Here is a 17845-nt window from a genome sequence, read left to right as displayed (position 1 = left end):
AGGCCTTTTGGTTGAGGAAACTAAACTCTGGCCTTTCAAGACCAGCACATAACCCTGCCAATTTTTGCTAGAATTCATTAAAATTTGCATTTGGTATTACAACAAATAGGAACTCACTCTTTGCTGGATGGTTGCATGTTTATGCTCCATTTCTCTCTTCTCCATGGCTGAATCAATCACCAGCTGATCCAGCTGAAAGTTGAAAATTAAAAACAAGTTCACTGTTTCTGTCAAAAGTGCATCCCGTAAAAGCTCTCCAAAAATGTTAAAGTCCCCATGACATGGTGCTTTTTGGATGCTTTTATAAAGACCTTAGTGGTCACCTAATACTGTATCTGAAGTCTCTCTTGTATAGACCTTAGTGGTCCCCTAATACTGTAACTGAAGTGAACTCTCTTTTTATAAAGGTGTGGGGGGGGGGGACCAACAGCCACTTTGCTCGTTTAAAAGCCATAATGTCTCTCTCTAATGGGGGGGCAAAATTCTCTGGCTGGGCAAAGCAAAGAAAGGGGAGGTAACCTTTCCCCTTATGACCTCATAAGATTCCAGATCGACCCATCGGTTTACACATATCACCATTTCTAGCCACTGGGGACCATAGGCAGGATGGGGGGGGGGGGGGGGGGGGGGGGGGGGGGGGGGGGGGGGGGGGGGGGGGGGGGGGTTAAAAAACCTCATAAAGCAACATTTTCATGCCATGGGACCTTTAATACAAGCTAGAAGCAACCCTCAAATATTTGTTATAATGGACATTCTCTTTTTATAAGATACATACTGGAATTATGTTCCATATCACAGATTGTTTACAGAAATGTCCATTTTCAGTGGATTTTTCATTTATTTTCTAGTATTTTATTTAACATGATGGTAGAAGTTGCAATATGACGAAGGCACTCATATTTTTCATTGGAATTGTTAATTTTATTATTATAACTATGTTTTGTGATAAATGTTCTGTGTTTGACTGTGCAATGTTCCATTTTTATTAAAAGAAAAAACCCTTATTGCTGGACTTATTGCACGGGCCGGTTACCATTTTAAAGGGATAACGCAGATTGAAAAGGCAAAGGTTCAAAACCACTACAATTTTCAGTTGTAGGACAGAAAGTGCAGTTAAATAATAAAATACATTGTGTTTGATTTACCCAGATATTTCAAAATAATAAGCTGTAATACCGCAATACTGCGACACCATGATATTTTTACTAAAGGTTCATCATACCGACAGAATCTTATCCGGCACATGCCTGCTTATTACTGGAACTTCCATGGAATATCCATATTTTCATTTTCATCCTTGAATAAGAATATTTAAAAAATCGATATATCTGGCTGAAAATTTTCAATTACAACCCCCCCCCCAATTGTAGCCAGAGCGCCTGTGGGAGCGACCCAGCTCACATCTCTCTGCTCACCTCAGCAGCCAGTTTCTTCATGTAGGGGTCGATCTCATCCAGCAGGTTGTAGCCCTGCTGGAACAGCGAGTACTGGGCGTGCATGAAGGACAGCATCTGGGCGGGACAGAGGCAATATTAGGAAGTGCTACGACCCTGCAGCTGTATATGGATATGGTATATGAAGAGGCAGGTGTGTGTTGGTGTCTGCGTAGACTTACAGCATCTAGGATCTCAAATTTCTTCTTGGCCTGGAGGACATTGATCTGCAGAAAAACAGAAAGATGTGTTTCTAGATATAAATCATAAATTAGACTAGTCTGGAGTACTTATTTTGGTTTTAAAGATATTCATAAAAATATACCATATTTTGTAAGTACTGTATATATATTGAGAGGCAAATTGGGGGTGTATGTGAAAATCCGAAGGCCGTTTGAGCGGTTTGGAAAAAAGGAAGACATAGGTGAGCTGCTACTGTGAAACTGCCATATCGGGGGGGTTGTAAATTGTAACTGCAATGAAAAATGAATAAAAAACATTGTTAACAATATAAAAATACAGCATATTTGACACCTGCAGGCTGTTGAGATAACTCCAACTAGACCAGGGATCTTCAACGTGGGGTCCGGGGCCCCTAGGGGGTCCTCAGAATCAATGCGGGGGGCCTCCAAATTGTTTTGTTTTTTTAAAGTTTTTTTGAGAAACAAAACATCTTAATATGAATCCATTTTAGACATTTAATTATTATAATTCCCCACTGGTTACTGACCTATAGTTAAGGTAGACACTCAGGCCATCCACAGATCCAGGTCCACCAAAAGATTTACAACATGTATGTTTTACATTAAAACATTAATTATCAAACCATGGCAACAGTTATTAGCTTAGCTTTTTATGCTAAATGTTTAAAGGCTTTAGTCCACCCTACTTGTTGCTGTAGGCCGAGTTTATTCAGTTTTACATTGTAAACAAAAATGTATTAGGGGGGTTCCTGCTCTGTCACTTGTCATGTTAACGACTCAGTGCAACACTGTTAATGTGTTCCAGGAGCAAACAATAATAGCGTTTTCTTTGAAAATCCCTTACAATACCAATTTTGCTTTGCTTTTTCTTCTCATGAAACTTATGCTGTAAATTGTACAAGCAATAAGTAACCCCTCAAATACTTTTCATAATGCAACAACTTAATGTTTGCATTAAGAATTGATCCCCCACGTTTGAAAGGCAAATATTGGAAAATTGATTTCAGGATATAATTAATCAATATCAGAAAGATTTATTTTCATTCGCAAATTGATTACCCCAACCCAGTCCTAGTACTTTTACTCTGTATGTCCCATTACGGATGAACAGTAGCTGCGTCCCTGTGGCATTCCCTTTGCATCGTACAGCGTAAGCGAAAGCTAAGCTAAATAACATTTTGTGCTACATTTAAGAGGACACTTATATATATACAGCACATGTCCCTCCAGCTTTGACCTTTTCTGCCTTGAGACTCTTTGAATTTAAGACTCAAAGGATGACGTGTCTGGGAGCAGTGAGACAGAAAAAGCTGCCAGCAGACAGAGTGAAGAATGGAAAAGAGTGCACGGCCATCATCGCAGCGATCACACTGAATCAGTCTCTCTTTTACCGGCAGGCAGACGTGGGAAGGAGGTTACAACTTGTGGGCATAATAAACTGCATGCTGCATATGAACAGAGAGGAGAATGTGTCAAACAGGAAGAAGGACGGACGCAGACATCGCTGCAGGGTATGAGGGACACGTCACGGTCATTCCCCGATTGTACTGGGAATGAAAACACGTGAATACATAATAATGCCCTCTGAACAGAGTCCAACAGCGTCCACGTTTTTTACAGTTATATGACAACGTCAGTCAGTCACGCACGCACGTCATGCTGTCGTTGGTGAGATATATCGGTGGGCCGAAATTAGGCATTTTACCGAAATATCATAAGTATTCATTTATCCGAATCATAAATGATTATTTAAAAATGATTAATGGTAAATGAATACAAAAAAAAAAAATACAAACTATTAATCATGTTATGAGTGTTGTCGTTGCATACCACCAGAGGACGCTCTACAACGTCACTGTTAGTGATGGCGTTGCATAGTCTGTCCACCAGAGGACGGTCTACAACGTCCCTGGTGGCAACACTGATTTTTTTTTTTTTGTTAACCCATTTGTGTCAGACGCTTCGCGCCGACACATTACATCTACCGCTGGTTACTGCGTTGCGCAACTCTGAACCTCCTGCCGGCTGCTGCGTGGCGGAAAGGATCATCCAGCATTCTTCATCATCATCCACCACATCCTCCCTCCCAAACTCCTCTCTATCTTCCACCTCAATGTCACTGCCCTCGCTGTCAGAATCCTCCTCTGTCGGAGCCATTTTCTCGCTCGTTTCTCAAAAATTCATAAACAAACACACATGTAAGTCTGGTTGATTGGCATGATTTTCAGCAAACTACGGTCAATTTTGGTGGTCAAATGGCTTTAAATAGCCAACAAGACCCACCTCATGTGTATTTGAACCAATGACAGTGCGTTCTCTGCTGCACGCGTCATGAAAAGACTGACGAATACAAAATGCTGAGCCACGCAGCAGCCGGCAGGAGGTTCAGAGTTGCGCAACGCAGTAACCGGCGGTAGATGTAATGTGTCGGCGCAAAGCATCCGGCACAAATGGGTCAATGTGTTTTTGTTCAAAGGACTTTAAGTTCCATATCTTAAGTTTGTATTTTTATACATTTTATTTATCAGAAATTTAATATATCTTGATGTTCTTCTGTTCTGTTGTGACAATAAAACAAATTATTATCCTATTACTTTAGTGAGAACTCATGAATACCTACAAATAACTGATGTTAGAGAAATCTGTTTATGTATTGTAACAGGCCTGGATTATTTAAAAAAAATGATATATATATATATATATATATATATATATATATATCGGCCGATTTATCGGCATATTGGATTTTTAATTAACCTAACATTCGTATCAGTATCGTCCTTAAACATCCTTCATCGGTCGGGCTCTAAACCAGGAGAGACCGTCTCAAAACGTGTCCCGGTATCCACGTATTTAAATGATGTCCCGTCTCCAACCTCTCGACGACAGGCTTTTCACCCCGCTTTCATCTGTGTCTCTTTGAAATAGATATCAACACTTTAGCTAGACTATCCGTCCAATCTGAGTTTTCTCTCCCAGATGTATTTTATAGCGGCTATGTGCGGCGCTACGACCCGCCTATGATAACTCGGATTGGTTTAAAGAAATGCCAATAAACCAGAGCACCTTATTCTACCATCCCATAATACTGTGTGGACTAGTTAGACCCTCCTCCGCTCCGCAGCGTGTGGATGGACAGGCAAAGCAACATTATAGGCCGCCCTACAATGTAGTATATGTAGAAGCAGGTCCCCGATCCGATCAGTTAAGGGGTCCTTGGCTTAGAAAGGGTTGAAGACCTCAGCTCTAGATGTCTCTGTCTTCGTTCAAAAGGAAAATACAATATCGTTGAATTCATAAAAGCAACACACTGTACATTCTCTAACAAGGATTGAGTCATGTGTCTAACCTGTAGCACGTAGTCCAGAGCGAGGTGTCGGAAGCATTTGCGAGCGAGGCTTAATGTGCCGGTGGCTTCTTCCACCTCGTGAGGCTTGTTCTTCGGCGCCTGAGCGTTCTTCACCTGCGCTATTTCCAAATCCTCACGCACCCTGTCAAAGTGCTTCTTGGTCTCCTTGAACTTGCGAACGTCGCTAATAGACACAGAGAAGTAGTGAGACATTAGTAACTTCAAACTGGATCACAAAAGAACCCAAAGTTCAGAGCAGGAGATCTCAAGAATTAAAGATCTTTGGATATTTAGAGCCAACACAAAGTCACAGTGCTGTTACAGGAAATCTACTTCCGCTGGATTGTTCATGATACCTCAGTGACACAATCTCTCGGCTGTAAAAGGTTGTACTCTGGTTAATATTTCAAGACACCAAAAAGGTTTTCAGGGGGTAACAAGGGTACATTGGCTCTTTAAAGGCTCAGGGCTTTCTGGCTTTTTCTGGCTGTGTTGAATAGTTTATACATCTTAAAGTTCTGTAGGGTTACTCACTCTTTCACAAAGTTGTGCAACTGTTGCTTTACAGACCGCTGAGCTTGATCAAACAGGATCTGAAACAGACGAAAAGAGGGGGTTAGCATGTCTTGATTATGTTTTTGAAACATAAAGCTATGGACAGCTGGAGTTGAAAGGCATGGGCAAAGTTTTTACTTCATGGCTTGTGCAAGTGTTCCAAACAGAAAATGTATTCTCAACAGTTCTGATAATAGATTCTAAAGTTTTAAAGTAATTTTTAAAAGCAAAATGCCAGATATGATGTAGTTCCAGCTTGTCAAATTTAAGGATTGGCTGCTTTGTATTTTAAAATATAAAAATCGTTGGGCTTTTCACTGTTGGTATAAAACAAAACAAGCTATATGAAGGCATCTTTGGATTTAGGAAGTTATGATGGGGATTTTTTCCCCACAATTCTTTAACATTTTATGAAGAAACAAGTTGTTAAAAAAATAATAACAGACTAACAATCCAAACATAAAAAGCTCTATTTTCAAGTCATCAATCAACCCATCCATCAAACAACATTTCTTTATACAGCACTTACAGCAACCAGCAGATCTCCAAAGAGCTTCACATCAGAAAACAACAATAAAACAACATATCACATATCATATCTTGGATGTCTCGCTGTATAGGTTAAAAATCTAGAAGCCGCATCTTACCCTAGTTGAAGTTTGGGAGCCAGACAGAATAGATTGTAAAACTACATTTATTTAACAGCTGTAGGTCCTCAGCCCTTTTCACATTACAATTTCACATAAAAGAAATACACAATCCAACTCATTACTGAAGATTAAACCTTGTTGACTTGTTTGTGTAAAGAAAGACGTGTTTTACCCAGGGTCCCATGTCACGTTTCACAGCCCTATGAGTTAGTAGCACTCCCACCAAAGATATGTTTCTCCCATTTTGCAGAAGATCTCTTTTTAAATACATGCATAAGGCTCAAAATGGTCAAATTATCCAATCTTTAACAAAAAAATTAATGAATGAATACAAAAAGTCTCTTGTTTCCTAGAGCTGTGCAATGTATCAATATTATATATTGATATAGTGATAAAGATTTCATCTTAGATTTTGGATGTTGTAATATCGCATTATAAAATGAAATTCCTGGTTTTAAAGGCGGTATTACGGTAAGGTGATGTCATTTTCTGAACTTAGCGGGCTGTTGTAGCTCTTCTATTATTCACTTACTCATTATATTCACATTACTGATGATTATTTATCATAAATCTCATTGTGTACATTTTTGTGAAAGCACCAATGGTCAACACTACAATATCGTTGCCGTATCGATATCGAGGTATTTCGTCAAAATTATTGTGATATTTAATTTTCTCCATTTTGCCCAGCTCTATTGTTTCCTACGCCATTAATCATATCACAAGCTCTCAGATTTATTTTTTATTATTTATTAGATTTATAATGCTTTGGAAGACACCAATCCCTACAGACGACTTGTAGACTAAATATCTAACTGTATATATCAATCATATAAGTAGTACTTATACTTTTGACCCTCAAATACATTCTGCTGATCATACTTCTTCTATACTTATCTTGAGTATTTTTACATCAATGTACAGGTACTTTTACTTTAGTAAAAGATTTAAATACTTCTTAAACCCCTGACCCAACTATACTACAAACAAATAACACTAACACTGGGTCAAAACACACCATAGGTCAGAGTTAAAGTTAACAAAGAAGTGATTTTTAAGTTACAAATAAAGACGTTGACTGTTATTACTGTTACCAATACATGAAAACTGAAAAATTATGCACATTTTGGGCGTTTCTCATTCAAAGCATTAAGATATTTGGAGGGAAAACAACAGTGTGCTACAGTCAAACCACCTGCAGTGGATTTCTCACCAACAGAGGGCGACATCACATAGCTTTTTTCACATGATGCATGCAAATAATGCAAATGAGCCATTAATGCCTGTTGGATTGAATGGTGAAGGAATGCCACTCAGACTCAAACTCCACTCGCTGTGACACAATAACACCCTGCCGTCTTTTAGGTGTTTCGCATTCAGGACACTCCTCCTCTCTTTCACCGTCTGAGGACATCCTCTGTGATCACTGCTGCCATTCTGCTGCTGCCGCTGCTGCTAAATAGGTCACTCGGGCAGAGAGGGAGGGAGGAAGCGAGAGCGGGAGGAGAGGAGGCTTTTGTGACAATGTGACACTGCGGAGTCTGCATCCAACGCAGGGAGCAAACCCACTCAGACAAACTGTCAGAGCACATGTGCTTTCACCAAAACTAAGCAGCTATATTGGTTAAAGGGTTTGCATCCTCATCCTGCCCCTGAATAAAACTATAAATGGGCATTTTAACTTGGGGATTACAGCCACTGATGATGAGTAAGACACTTTGATATGCTTGCCACTGTAGGTTGTTTAAAGATGAAGCCACTGACAAGAATAGAAATACATTTTCATGAGTTTGATTTGAGTTGAAAATAAAAGTGTGGCTGAGATGGAAGTGGTCATTGTATTCCTCCCACTAACTCTAAAAGAGATGAGTTTGGTTTGATGGTGGGTTAAGTGTTCCTTTTACTGCTCTATAAACTCACTGGGACCAAAGCATCCACTTCACTGTACGTGATCAACGAGCAAAGAAATCCCCTCAATGCTGCACCGGAGGCCGTCTTAACCAACTGGTCAGTAACTTAGTAACAGGTGAGCCAACCTTTATAGTCAAGGAAATAAAGTGCACTTAATGGCTTCTTGCACAACTTCACGCTCAAAGGCCAACCAGTTTGACTGCAAATCACCAGGGTTTGACTGGTTATCTTATCTTAAAAAGTACATTGGAGGGACGCCTTTGTAGCTCGCGTGGTTGAGCCTGACTCCGCAAGGAAATTGAAATTTCCAGCATCCGTTTTTAGCAAGAAGAATACCGTACAGAGAGAAAAAGCCTTATCGCCTTTGGCTATGAAAAAATACAGAAAAAAACATTTACCATAAAGTGTCAGAGTTGAGTCAAGTGTTAAATCTTTTTTTCTTAAAATGCTATGAAATTGAATAAAACGCCCAAACTAAATAAAATAGGGAACTGTTATTGAACGTGTGATGAACGTTTGAAACCCAAATTCCTGATTTAAAGACTTTTTGAAAATGGATCAAGTTTGACCGTGAGGACAACAGGAGGGTTAAGCTGAGGTTGAACATGAAGCTGTAGGGTTATGAATGAGATCCCTTTCTGTTTGGATTTGAAATCTTGTCAGCAACTGATAACTATCATCATCTCAGTGGAGTTGGAATGTGGCTGAACAAAGAAAACACTTTGAAACATATAAGTAAATAAGTTAGAAATATCTGGCACATCTTCCATGAGCCAATATCAGAGGAATGAGGAACGAGACAGCTAAAACGCCCTGACAATGGACTACTGTAGCGACTACCAGTTTCCCTCCCATTCCACTGACATGTTGGGACACAGACCGATCTAATGCAATAAGGCAAGCAATTATCTTTAGCCAAATTGGTTATCCATGCACAAGAGTAAGCACCAACTGTCAAATCAGATCTCAAAGTGGGCAGGTTTTTAGACTTTATGCAGGAAGTTTGACAGATCAAACTTACACAACCCTGCTTCGCGTTAACAGTTCCAACCGTCTTGTGCTGTCGCCACTGGGCATCTGTTGGTTATAGCGCTTACTCTGCTTGCACAAGGGCCTCTGGGACTGGGTGTTGCATCAGAGATTTAAATAAGTGATGATTCTCCGGTCACAAAGAAGCCAGAATCTTTTCCATCTGAGACTGAATTTTATATTTATTTTTAGGTATGTGTAATATATATGTGTATATGTGTTTCTTGTGTTATGGTTGTCCAGCCACTAAATGTGGAATTAATAAAGTATCGATCTATCTATCTATCTATCTATCTATCTATCTATCTATCTATCTATCTCTTTTTATTACTTTGCATGTTTAACTTTATAACAGTTGTATAATTGCGATAAATCATCTCATGCTTTGTGAGTGGATCACTTGAATCATGAGATGCTAAGCTTTCAATAGATGAGTCGCATGGGCCTGTATTTTGAAGATTTAATGCTTTAAAGTTTAAAAAAAAACGGTGATGAATGGAGGTAACAGCGACGCCACAGCAACAAAGTGGGCCGTCCACGGAACAGCGGATCAAAACAGAGAGTACTCCGAAGTACTGTATACTCTCAGTTACCACTTCGTTAGTGCCGCAAAGCTAAATCAAGTATTAAGTTATTCGCCGACTATTTATGAAAACAAAAAAAGTTCAGATTCCAGAAACCTAAATGTGAATATTTTCTAGTTTCTTGCTCCTCTGTGACAGTAAACTGAATATTTTTGAGCTGTGAGTAAACCCAACAGTTGTAATCTTCATTCGTCATCTTGGGCTTTGGGAAACGTATATCGTCCTTTTTTTGCAATTAATCCAGATAATAATCGACAGATTAAAAAACAATGATAAATAATCATTAGTTGCAGCCTCTAATGAGGTACACGTGTAACTCTTCTGCCTCTAAATATAATGGTGTCCAGTACAACACCACCCTTAAATATATTTAAATGTAACCTCAACACCAAGCACGCAGGTACAGTCAGGTCCATAAATATTGGGACATCAACACAATTCCAATCTTTTTGGCTCTATACACCACCACAATGGATTTGAAATGAAACAAACAAGATGTGCTTTATCTGCAGACTTTCAGCTTTAATTTGAGGGTATTTACATCCAAATCAGATCAACGGTGTAGGAAATACAACAGTTTGTATATGTGCCTGCCACTTTTTAAGGGACCAAAAGTAATGAGACAATTGGCTGCTCAGCTGTTCCATGGCCAGGTGTGTTATTCCCTCATTATCCCATTTACAAGGAGCAGATAAAAGGTCCACAGTTCATTTCAAGTCTGCTATTTGCATTTGGAATCTGTTGCTGTCAACTCTCAATATGAGATCTAAAGAGCTGTCGCTATCAGTGAAGCAAGCCATCATTAGGCTGAAAAATCTAAACAACCCCATCAGAGAGATAGCTAAAACATTAGGTGTGGTCAAATCAACTGTTTGGAACATTCTTAAAAAGAAAGAACGCACCGGTGAGCTCAGCAACACCAAAAGACCCGGAAGACCACGGAAAACCACTGTGGTGGATGACCGAAGAATTCTTTCCCTGGTGAAGAAAACACCCTTCACAACAGTTGGCCAGATCAAGAACACTCTCCAGGAGGTAGGTGTATGTGTGTCAAAGTCAACAATCAAGAGAAGACTTCACCAGAGTGAATACAGAGGGTTTACCACAAGATGTAAACCATTGGTGAGCCTCAAAAACCGGAAGGCCAGATTAGAAGCCTTCACAGTTCTGGAACAACATCCTTTGGACAGATGAGAACAAGATCAACTTGTACCAGAGTGATGGAAAGAGAAGAGTGTGGAGAAGGAAAGGAACTGCTCATGATCCAAAGCATACCACCTCATCAGTGAAGCATGGTGGTGGTAGTGTCATGGCGTGGGCATGTATGGCTGCCAATGGAACTGGTTCTCTTGTATTTATTGATGATGTGACTGCTGACAAAAGCAGCAGGATGAATTCTGAAGTGTTTCAGGCAATATTATCCGCTCAAATTCAGCCAAATGCTTCAGAACTCATTGGACGGCGCTTCACAGTGCAGATGGACAATGACCCAAAGCATACTGCGAAAGCAACCAAAGAGTATTTTAAGGGAAAGAAGTGGAATGTTATGCAATGGCCCAGTCAATCACCAGACCTGAATCCGATTGAGCATGCATTTCACTTGCTGAAGACAAAACTGAAGGGAAAATGCCCCAAGAACAAGCAGGAACTGAAGACCGTTGCAGTAGAGGCCTGGCAGAGCATCACCAGGGATGAAACCCAGCGTCTGGGGATGTCTATGCGTTCCAGACTTCAGGTTGTAATTGACTGCAAAGGATTTGCAACCAAGTATTAAAAAGTGAAAGTTTGATTTATGATTATTAATCTGTCCCATTACTTTTGGTCCCTTAAAAAGTGGCAGGCACATATACAAACTGTTGTAATTCCTACACCGTTCATCTGATTTGGATGTTAATACCCTCAAATTAAAGCTGAAAGTCTGCAGATAAAGCACATTTTGTTTGTTTCATTTCAAATCCATTGTGGTGGTGTATAGAGCCAAAAAGATTGGAATTGTGTTGATGTCCCAATATTTATGGACCTGTACATCTACAACAACCTCAACAAAAAGTGAACTTTATAAACTTTTTTAAAGTGGCCATTGAGGGGTCATGCAACGGGAAAAGGCAGTGTAACACTGGAATAACTTGGGAACCTATCGCATGTAATGCCTTTAGTATTTATGGGTCTTCCTGTCCTTCAAAAAATGGAGATCAAAATTCCAAAAATTAAGTATTTTAAGGAAGACAATAACAGCAAAGTGTTCAGGCAGAAAAGGGAGTTTTAGTTAAGTATCGGTTTCCACTGTGAAGACACATTTGGATATCGTTTTACTTTCAAACAAAGGATGCAGTTGTAGTTTGTAAGGAATGTGAAGGATTGCAGTTGTAGCCAGAAAGGCCTTCCTGCTGTGTCTTGCTTTGTTTTATAGTTTCCGAATATAACCTATGAGACTAGCGTTGGCATCCCACATGCAAGCTCACTCAGCCTTCTGCATACTAATTGAATTCAGATAAATTCAATCAGGGAAATTGTAACTGGAAATGTAATAACCTTAATTTCTCAATCCATCCATACATTCTCTCTATCTAGTGTAAATATAATCTTACATATAATCCTGGTGCAGCTCAAATGTTGGTCTCTCTTTGCATCACTGTGTCAGTCTTCCCTCATTTCTAATGGATGCTCAGGGAGTCAAACATAAGTCAATTATTTATTAAGTATTCATATTGAGTTTCATGCTTGAATTAAACAGAGAATTCGTGGCCTTGTTCCTTGTCAAATGTTTGGAAGACGCACAGTCTCGGAGTTAAAGTAAACTAAAAAGAGCTGTACTTGGCTTGGCCTTCATCAAAACAGAGCTTGATTGTTCTGTTGTGTGGTGCAGAACTGGCAACAGAGAGAGCCAAGCTATCAGGAAATGGAGGGAAGCAAGGGCCAAGACTCTTTTCTATTTTTCTTGGGTCGGTGTGCTCGCTTGTCTGAGCTCACGTCCCTGTATGTGTTTATTTCATGTGTTTTAAAAGGCATCCGAGCAAAGCTGCAACAAGGGCACTTGGCACTCAGTGGCCCCTTTTGCACGATGCCATTTCATATTCAGTGGCAGCTGGGCAGCAGAAGCATGCACACAGTGGGACATCCGTCACAAGCAGCAGATATAACCAAAATAATTTCTTATTCATTGGAGCACTGCTGGTGCTGGAGGAGCGCTGCACAGTTAACTGCATGTGGTGTCTGTCCTGATTACCCTGACAGGAACATGTAAAATATGTCAACAGCAGAGGTTATTAAAAGGCTGTGTTAAAGGCGGGGCGGGTAACTATTTCTAACATACATGTTTTTTTACTTATTGTGGCTGAGAAACCTCTTTCTGATTCTGATTACACTGTGACATGTAGCTTGGAAAGAACCAATGAAATGTCTCCTGGACCCTGTGCGTACTCTACCCTCCCTTGCACGAGCCTGAGCTCAATGCGGGTCTTCAATGCTGACAGTAGTCGGTGTGATAATATCAGGCAGTGTTGTAGTCGAGGCTCCAACTGCCGAGTCCAAGTCTTGAGTCCCCAAAGAAGAATCCGATTTGAGTCACCAATACCTGGGTTTGAGTCTGAGTCGAGTCACGAGTCCAGACAATAGCGCCTTAAGTCGTACTTGACTAAGAGTCCAAGACTTGTGAGCAGAACCCTGAGGGTGGGGCGAGGGGTTAGACAGAGCCCCAAAGGAGATGCTACTTGCTTTTCAACATAACCAACCCTGCATTTAAGGTCACATTGTTGCAAATATGATCATTTCTCAGTGGAATCTCTCTTACCGCTTCAGTCTCACTCGTCTCATACAATTCAGATACCCCCTCCTGCTTTGTTCTGCTTTCACATAAAAATAACAAAGAAAACCAATCATCATATCATATCATATCATATTATATCATATCATATCATGTCCAGTCAGACTCTCGGCTCTAATGGATAGGAGGGAGGGACAGGCTGAAAACCTAGCTGAGCTTTCAAAGGAAATGGCCGGCTGGGGCCAGGCCAGACGCACACTCTGGCGTCTTCTGGGCTCTGAAGTGTGACACAGACAAACAGGGGATCTATCAGTGTAACAGAAACCGACTGATGGGAGCTCTGAAGTCTGCATCTGACTAAAAAAGGAAGCATGTGGTCCTAAAACTGCCAAAGCTCAAACATGAATGCATTTACAAAAGAAACGTACTTCCAATTAAACAAAGAAATGAACAATAGAAGCTTGTACAGGTCTTTACACAGTAAGTGTAGGGGTCAGTAGTTTTTAAAAGACTCATGAGCCAAGAAGAACTACAGATTCATGCATTCCATACGATTGTTTTCCAAAAAATCATTCAGGAGTATTTTTTTACATTTTGTATGAAATTGCACATGTTACATGTTTAAGTAGGATGGTAATAGTTGTATAGGTGAATGTACTCTGCTGCAGGTTTATTAGGTACACTTAGCTAAAACCAATGTGTAGTGCATTAAATTCAGCCATTTATAATGTATTCACTATATATGTGAAATTGAGACTGTTTCAGATAGTTGTTGATTCAACATTAAGATTATTTTGGAACAGCGTTTTGGGGCCAGGTTGGTTCAGTGGTAGAGCGGGCGCACATGTACTAAGAGGTTTATGCCTTGAAGTACAGCATCAGGTTTTCCTGCATGTCCCCCCCCCTCTCCCCCCTTTCTCACTTAACTGTTCTGTCAAAAACGAAAGGCGGAAAAGCCCAAAGAATAATCTTTAAAAAAAAAAAACTGCAGGAGAAACAAGCTTTAAACAGAACATTGTCACATTGTCACTTTATTAAGTCGATATGGGGAAGCAAACGGTCGAATGTTTACATATCCAGCAGTTCAGAAGCAACATTATTATCCATATTAATCTTATGTCTGGCCACCTTTTATCTGTTTTTGATCTAGGCTCAAGGTGTACAAAAAAATAGTATTTGTATTTTTAAATATTTTATTTAGTTTTAGCCAGTTTTAAGTGTAATCATTGGTATTTATTAGATATTGTAGCATCTTGATTAGCATTGGAACATTTAAACGGTTTTATTTATTGTCCCATTGTACATTGTCTCTAGTGTCTAAAACTGGGAGTCAGGGATGCCCTAGCAAATTTACCTACTGGTATAAAGTAACCTGAACTTGAACTTTACACTTTTTTGCACTTCTGGTCAGATGCTAAACTGCTTTGTTGTCTGAGTTCTCTGTTCAGTGGAAATATAGTTAAATGTAATCTAATTTCTGTCTCTCTTGGCTTTGGAGCAGTAGAGCACGACAAAGTTTTCCTTTTCATTTCATTTCATTCATTTCAACCTTTACTACACGCTCACAGTGTTGCCCCCCCCCCCCCCCCCCCCCCCCCCCCCCCCCCACACACACACACATATAGACAGTATATACCAGACATGGCGACATGCTATCGACAGTCACAAACATGCATACTGTACACATGCCTGGCCATGTGTAACACACTCAAGGTTACTACTGTCCAGCGGCTAAAGCTAATCCCCGCCTGGCTGAGTGACCCGGCTCCATTAACACACCCCCCCCCCCCATCTGTAAAGCTGACCTCTCTCTGCCAGATCACCGGGAGGAAGTGGCTGATTTGCAATTGCACACATACACACGCACGCAACGGGTTAAAGTTAATGGACTTCAAAGGCCCACAGAGCGGGAGGGGGGGGTCGTGGGTCAGGAGCTGCAGAGGCAAGAAGGGGAAACGACAGCAGTAAAGCAGAGGCGCTGTTTAATGTCGGGGGAAGATGTAAGTGAATGAAAATACTGACACAAAGATAGGGAAAGGGAACTTTTACCTTAATGTTATTGATACTATTGTTATGTTATTCAGGTTTGAGAAATTGCTAAAATACTTGTAGATAACTACTTTTGAAAACAGAAAATTCCACCAACAGGCTTTACTGTACCAATCTCTTATAAGGCACAATTTAACTAATGTAACTAATGACAATATGAAAGATACAAGAGTTGGAATTATACAAACTGTGTCTATATAAGGTAATTAATGAAAATACTGTGAAACAATAAACACTTAAAATGTTCATTGTATGGTCTAATAGCTTCATCATAATGTGTTATAAACTATTTATTACATACTATATAGATATATACTGCGTATAAATGAGAAGTAGGGGTGGGGTATAAGTATATCCAGTTGGTAGAGCGGGCGCCCATACAAAGAGGTTTACACCTCAACACAGCGGCCGCGGGTTTGACTCCGACCTGCGGCCCTTTACGGCATGTCATTCCCCCCTCTCTCTCCCCTTTCATGTCTTCATCTGTCCAATGAAAAAAGGCAGCAAATACCCTTTTTCTTCTTCTTTCTTGTGCCATGTCTGCCCTCTGTGGGACTGTCTGAGATGTGATACAGCTCTGACTGAGGGTACTGACAGTTCCACAGCAACAGACTGATTGACATGTGAAAAAGTAATCCACGTAGAATAAGTTCAAACTCAGCTCAGATTGACCTTCAAAGTATTCCAAAAGAGAATCCAGGACCCTTGCAAGGCCTTCAATGCCAGTTGATGTTGGATGATATTGTTGTGCTGCTGTATTTGGAGCATATGGGGATTTGGGGACAGTGTGGCGAGCAGGCTGACTTACCATGTGGTAGTTGATGATTTCCTGTAGGCTTTCACCACACTTCTCCAGGCACTCCTGCAAAGAAAAACAGAACATTCTTTAACTAGATAACACACTCCGAATTGCTGCTGTGTTTGCATCTGCAGAGTAAAAGAAGCAAATTAAAAACTCAAACCATGTATTTTATTTTATTTTATTCTAAATAAAAGCAATACAGGAAAAGAAGCTAGGAAAAGAAGCTATAATTGCAAGGCTGCTTCAGTTTCTTTTTTCTCTTCTTTTTGTTTTACAATGGAAACTACAAATACGAACAAGACTTTAATAAGAAACTCTCAATTGGTCTTACGGTTGAAGCCAAGAAGACTTTTAATAGTACTTAATGTCAGCGACAACGGAAATAGTCCAAGACGCTGGTGCTGCGTGCTGAGCCAGAAGTAAGTTTCCAGACCAGATCTGATGCTTGCTTACTAATCTGTTAGTATTCAGGTCCACACACACACACACACACACACACACACACACAAACACAATATCTTTTTGGGGACCTGTTATTGACATAATGCATTCCCTAGCCCCTTACCCTAACCATAACCTAATTCTAACCATAATCCTAAAACCAAGTTTACCCCTAAACAGCCCTTTAAAGTTGCTGGGTCCAGCATTTTGGCCCCCCAAAGCTGTCGGGACCCTACAAGTATACTGGACTCCAAGTTTTTGGACCCCACGAATGTAGTTAAACAAGACCTCACCAATGCATGCACGCACATAGTTAATCCAAGACCTCTCACACACACACACACACACACACACACACAATTCCAGGAGTCACTTATTTCAAAAGTCCTATCCACTAAATGACAGAAAAAAAATATGTATGTGCATATAAATATGACAAATAAAAGCCAGATAAAGGCTAGGATGGTTCCAACACTTGGACTCCTCAGAAGCTCACCGAGATGGTCTCATCCTTCTTGCACTGCTGGGACAAATCCCGGACGCCGTTGACGAAGAGCTTGTTGGCGCTAACGTACGCCTTCCCTGCTTCAATCATCCCACTGCATAGCTTCACCAGCTGAGGAGCAGAAAGACACGTTGGAGGGGATAAATGAATTTCACCACACAGACGTCAGAATAACACTAGCAGGGCGCTTGTTAGCGTTCACACTGAGAACATGGTCGCGGTTTTATTTCTGGGACCTTTAATAATTTAAGTTATTATTAAGTTCACATTCAACAACTACAAACTGGAGTCCGGACGGCGGGCCCATATTCGGCATTTTCCGATATATCGTTATAGGCATTTATAATGGCGAATTTAAAAAAACAACTTTTAAATATTCATATATTCATTCATAAACAGACAGAATCCATTCATTTATTAGAATCATTTATAATGACAATAATGATTCTGATAAATTAATATAAAAAAAAAAAGGACCATCAACCATGTTTTGAGTGTTGGTGTTGCATAGTCTGTCCACCAGAGGACGCTCTACAACGTCCCTGTTAGTGATGGTGTTGCATAGTCTGTC

The 17845-nt window shown here is 40.2% G+C and overlaps 1 protein-coding gene across 4 annotated transcripts in view; it reads right to left on the bottom strand.

Annotated features, from left to right (window-relative positions):
- acap3a (ArfGAP with coiled-coil, ankyrin repeat and PH domains 3a) overlaps positions 1–17845 on the bottom strand; it is a 90067-nt gene that overhangs the window by 31558 nt on the left and 40664 nt on the right. For all 4 annotated transcript variants that reach the window (XM_034877935.1, XM_034877937.1, XM_034877936.1 and 1 more), the window contains exons 3-9: positions 17266–17385; positions 16335–16388; positions 5520–5578; positions 4986–5169; positions 1616–1660; positions 1416–1511; positions 118–192 (exon numbers count right to left, since the gene is read on the bottom strand). In XM_034877935.1, the coding sequence (XP_034733826.1) occupies positions 118–192; positions 1416–1511; positions 1616–1660; positions 4986–5169; positions 5520–5578; positions 16335–16388; positions 17266–17385 (633 nt within the window). The remainder of the gene's footprint in view (positions 1–117; positions 193–1415; positions 1512–1615; positions 1661–4985; positions 5170–5519; positions 5579–16334; positions 16389–17265; positions 17386–17845) is intronic.

The sequence above is a fragment of the Etheostoma cragini genome, chromosome 7, assembly GCF_013103735.1.
Source record: "Etheostoma cragini isolate CJK2018 chromosome 7, CSU_Ecrag_1.0, whole genome shotgun sequence".
Taxonomy (NCBI): domain Eukaryota; kingdom Metazoa; phylum Chordata; class Actinopteri; order Perciformes; family Percidae; genus Etheostoma; species Etheostoma cragini.
This window is presented reverse-complemented; position numbering and strand designations above follow the sequence as displayed.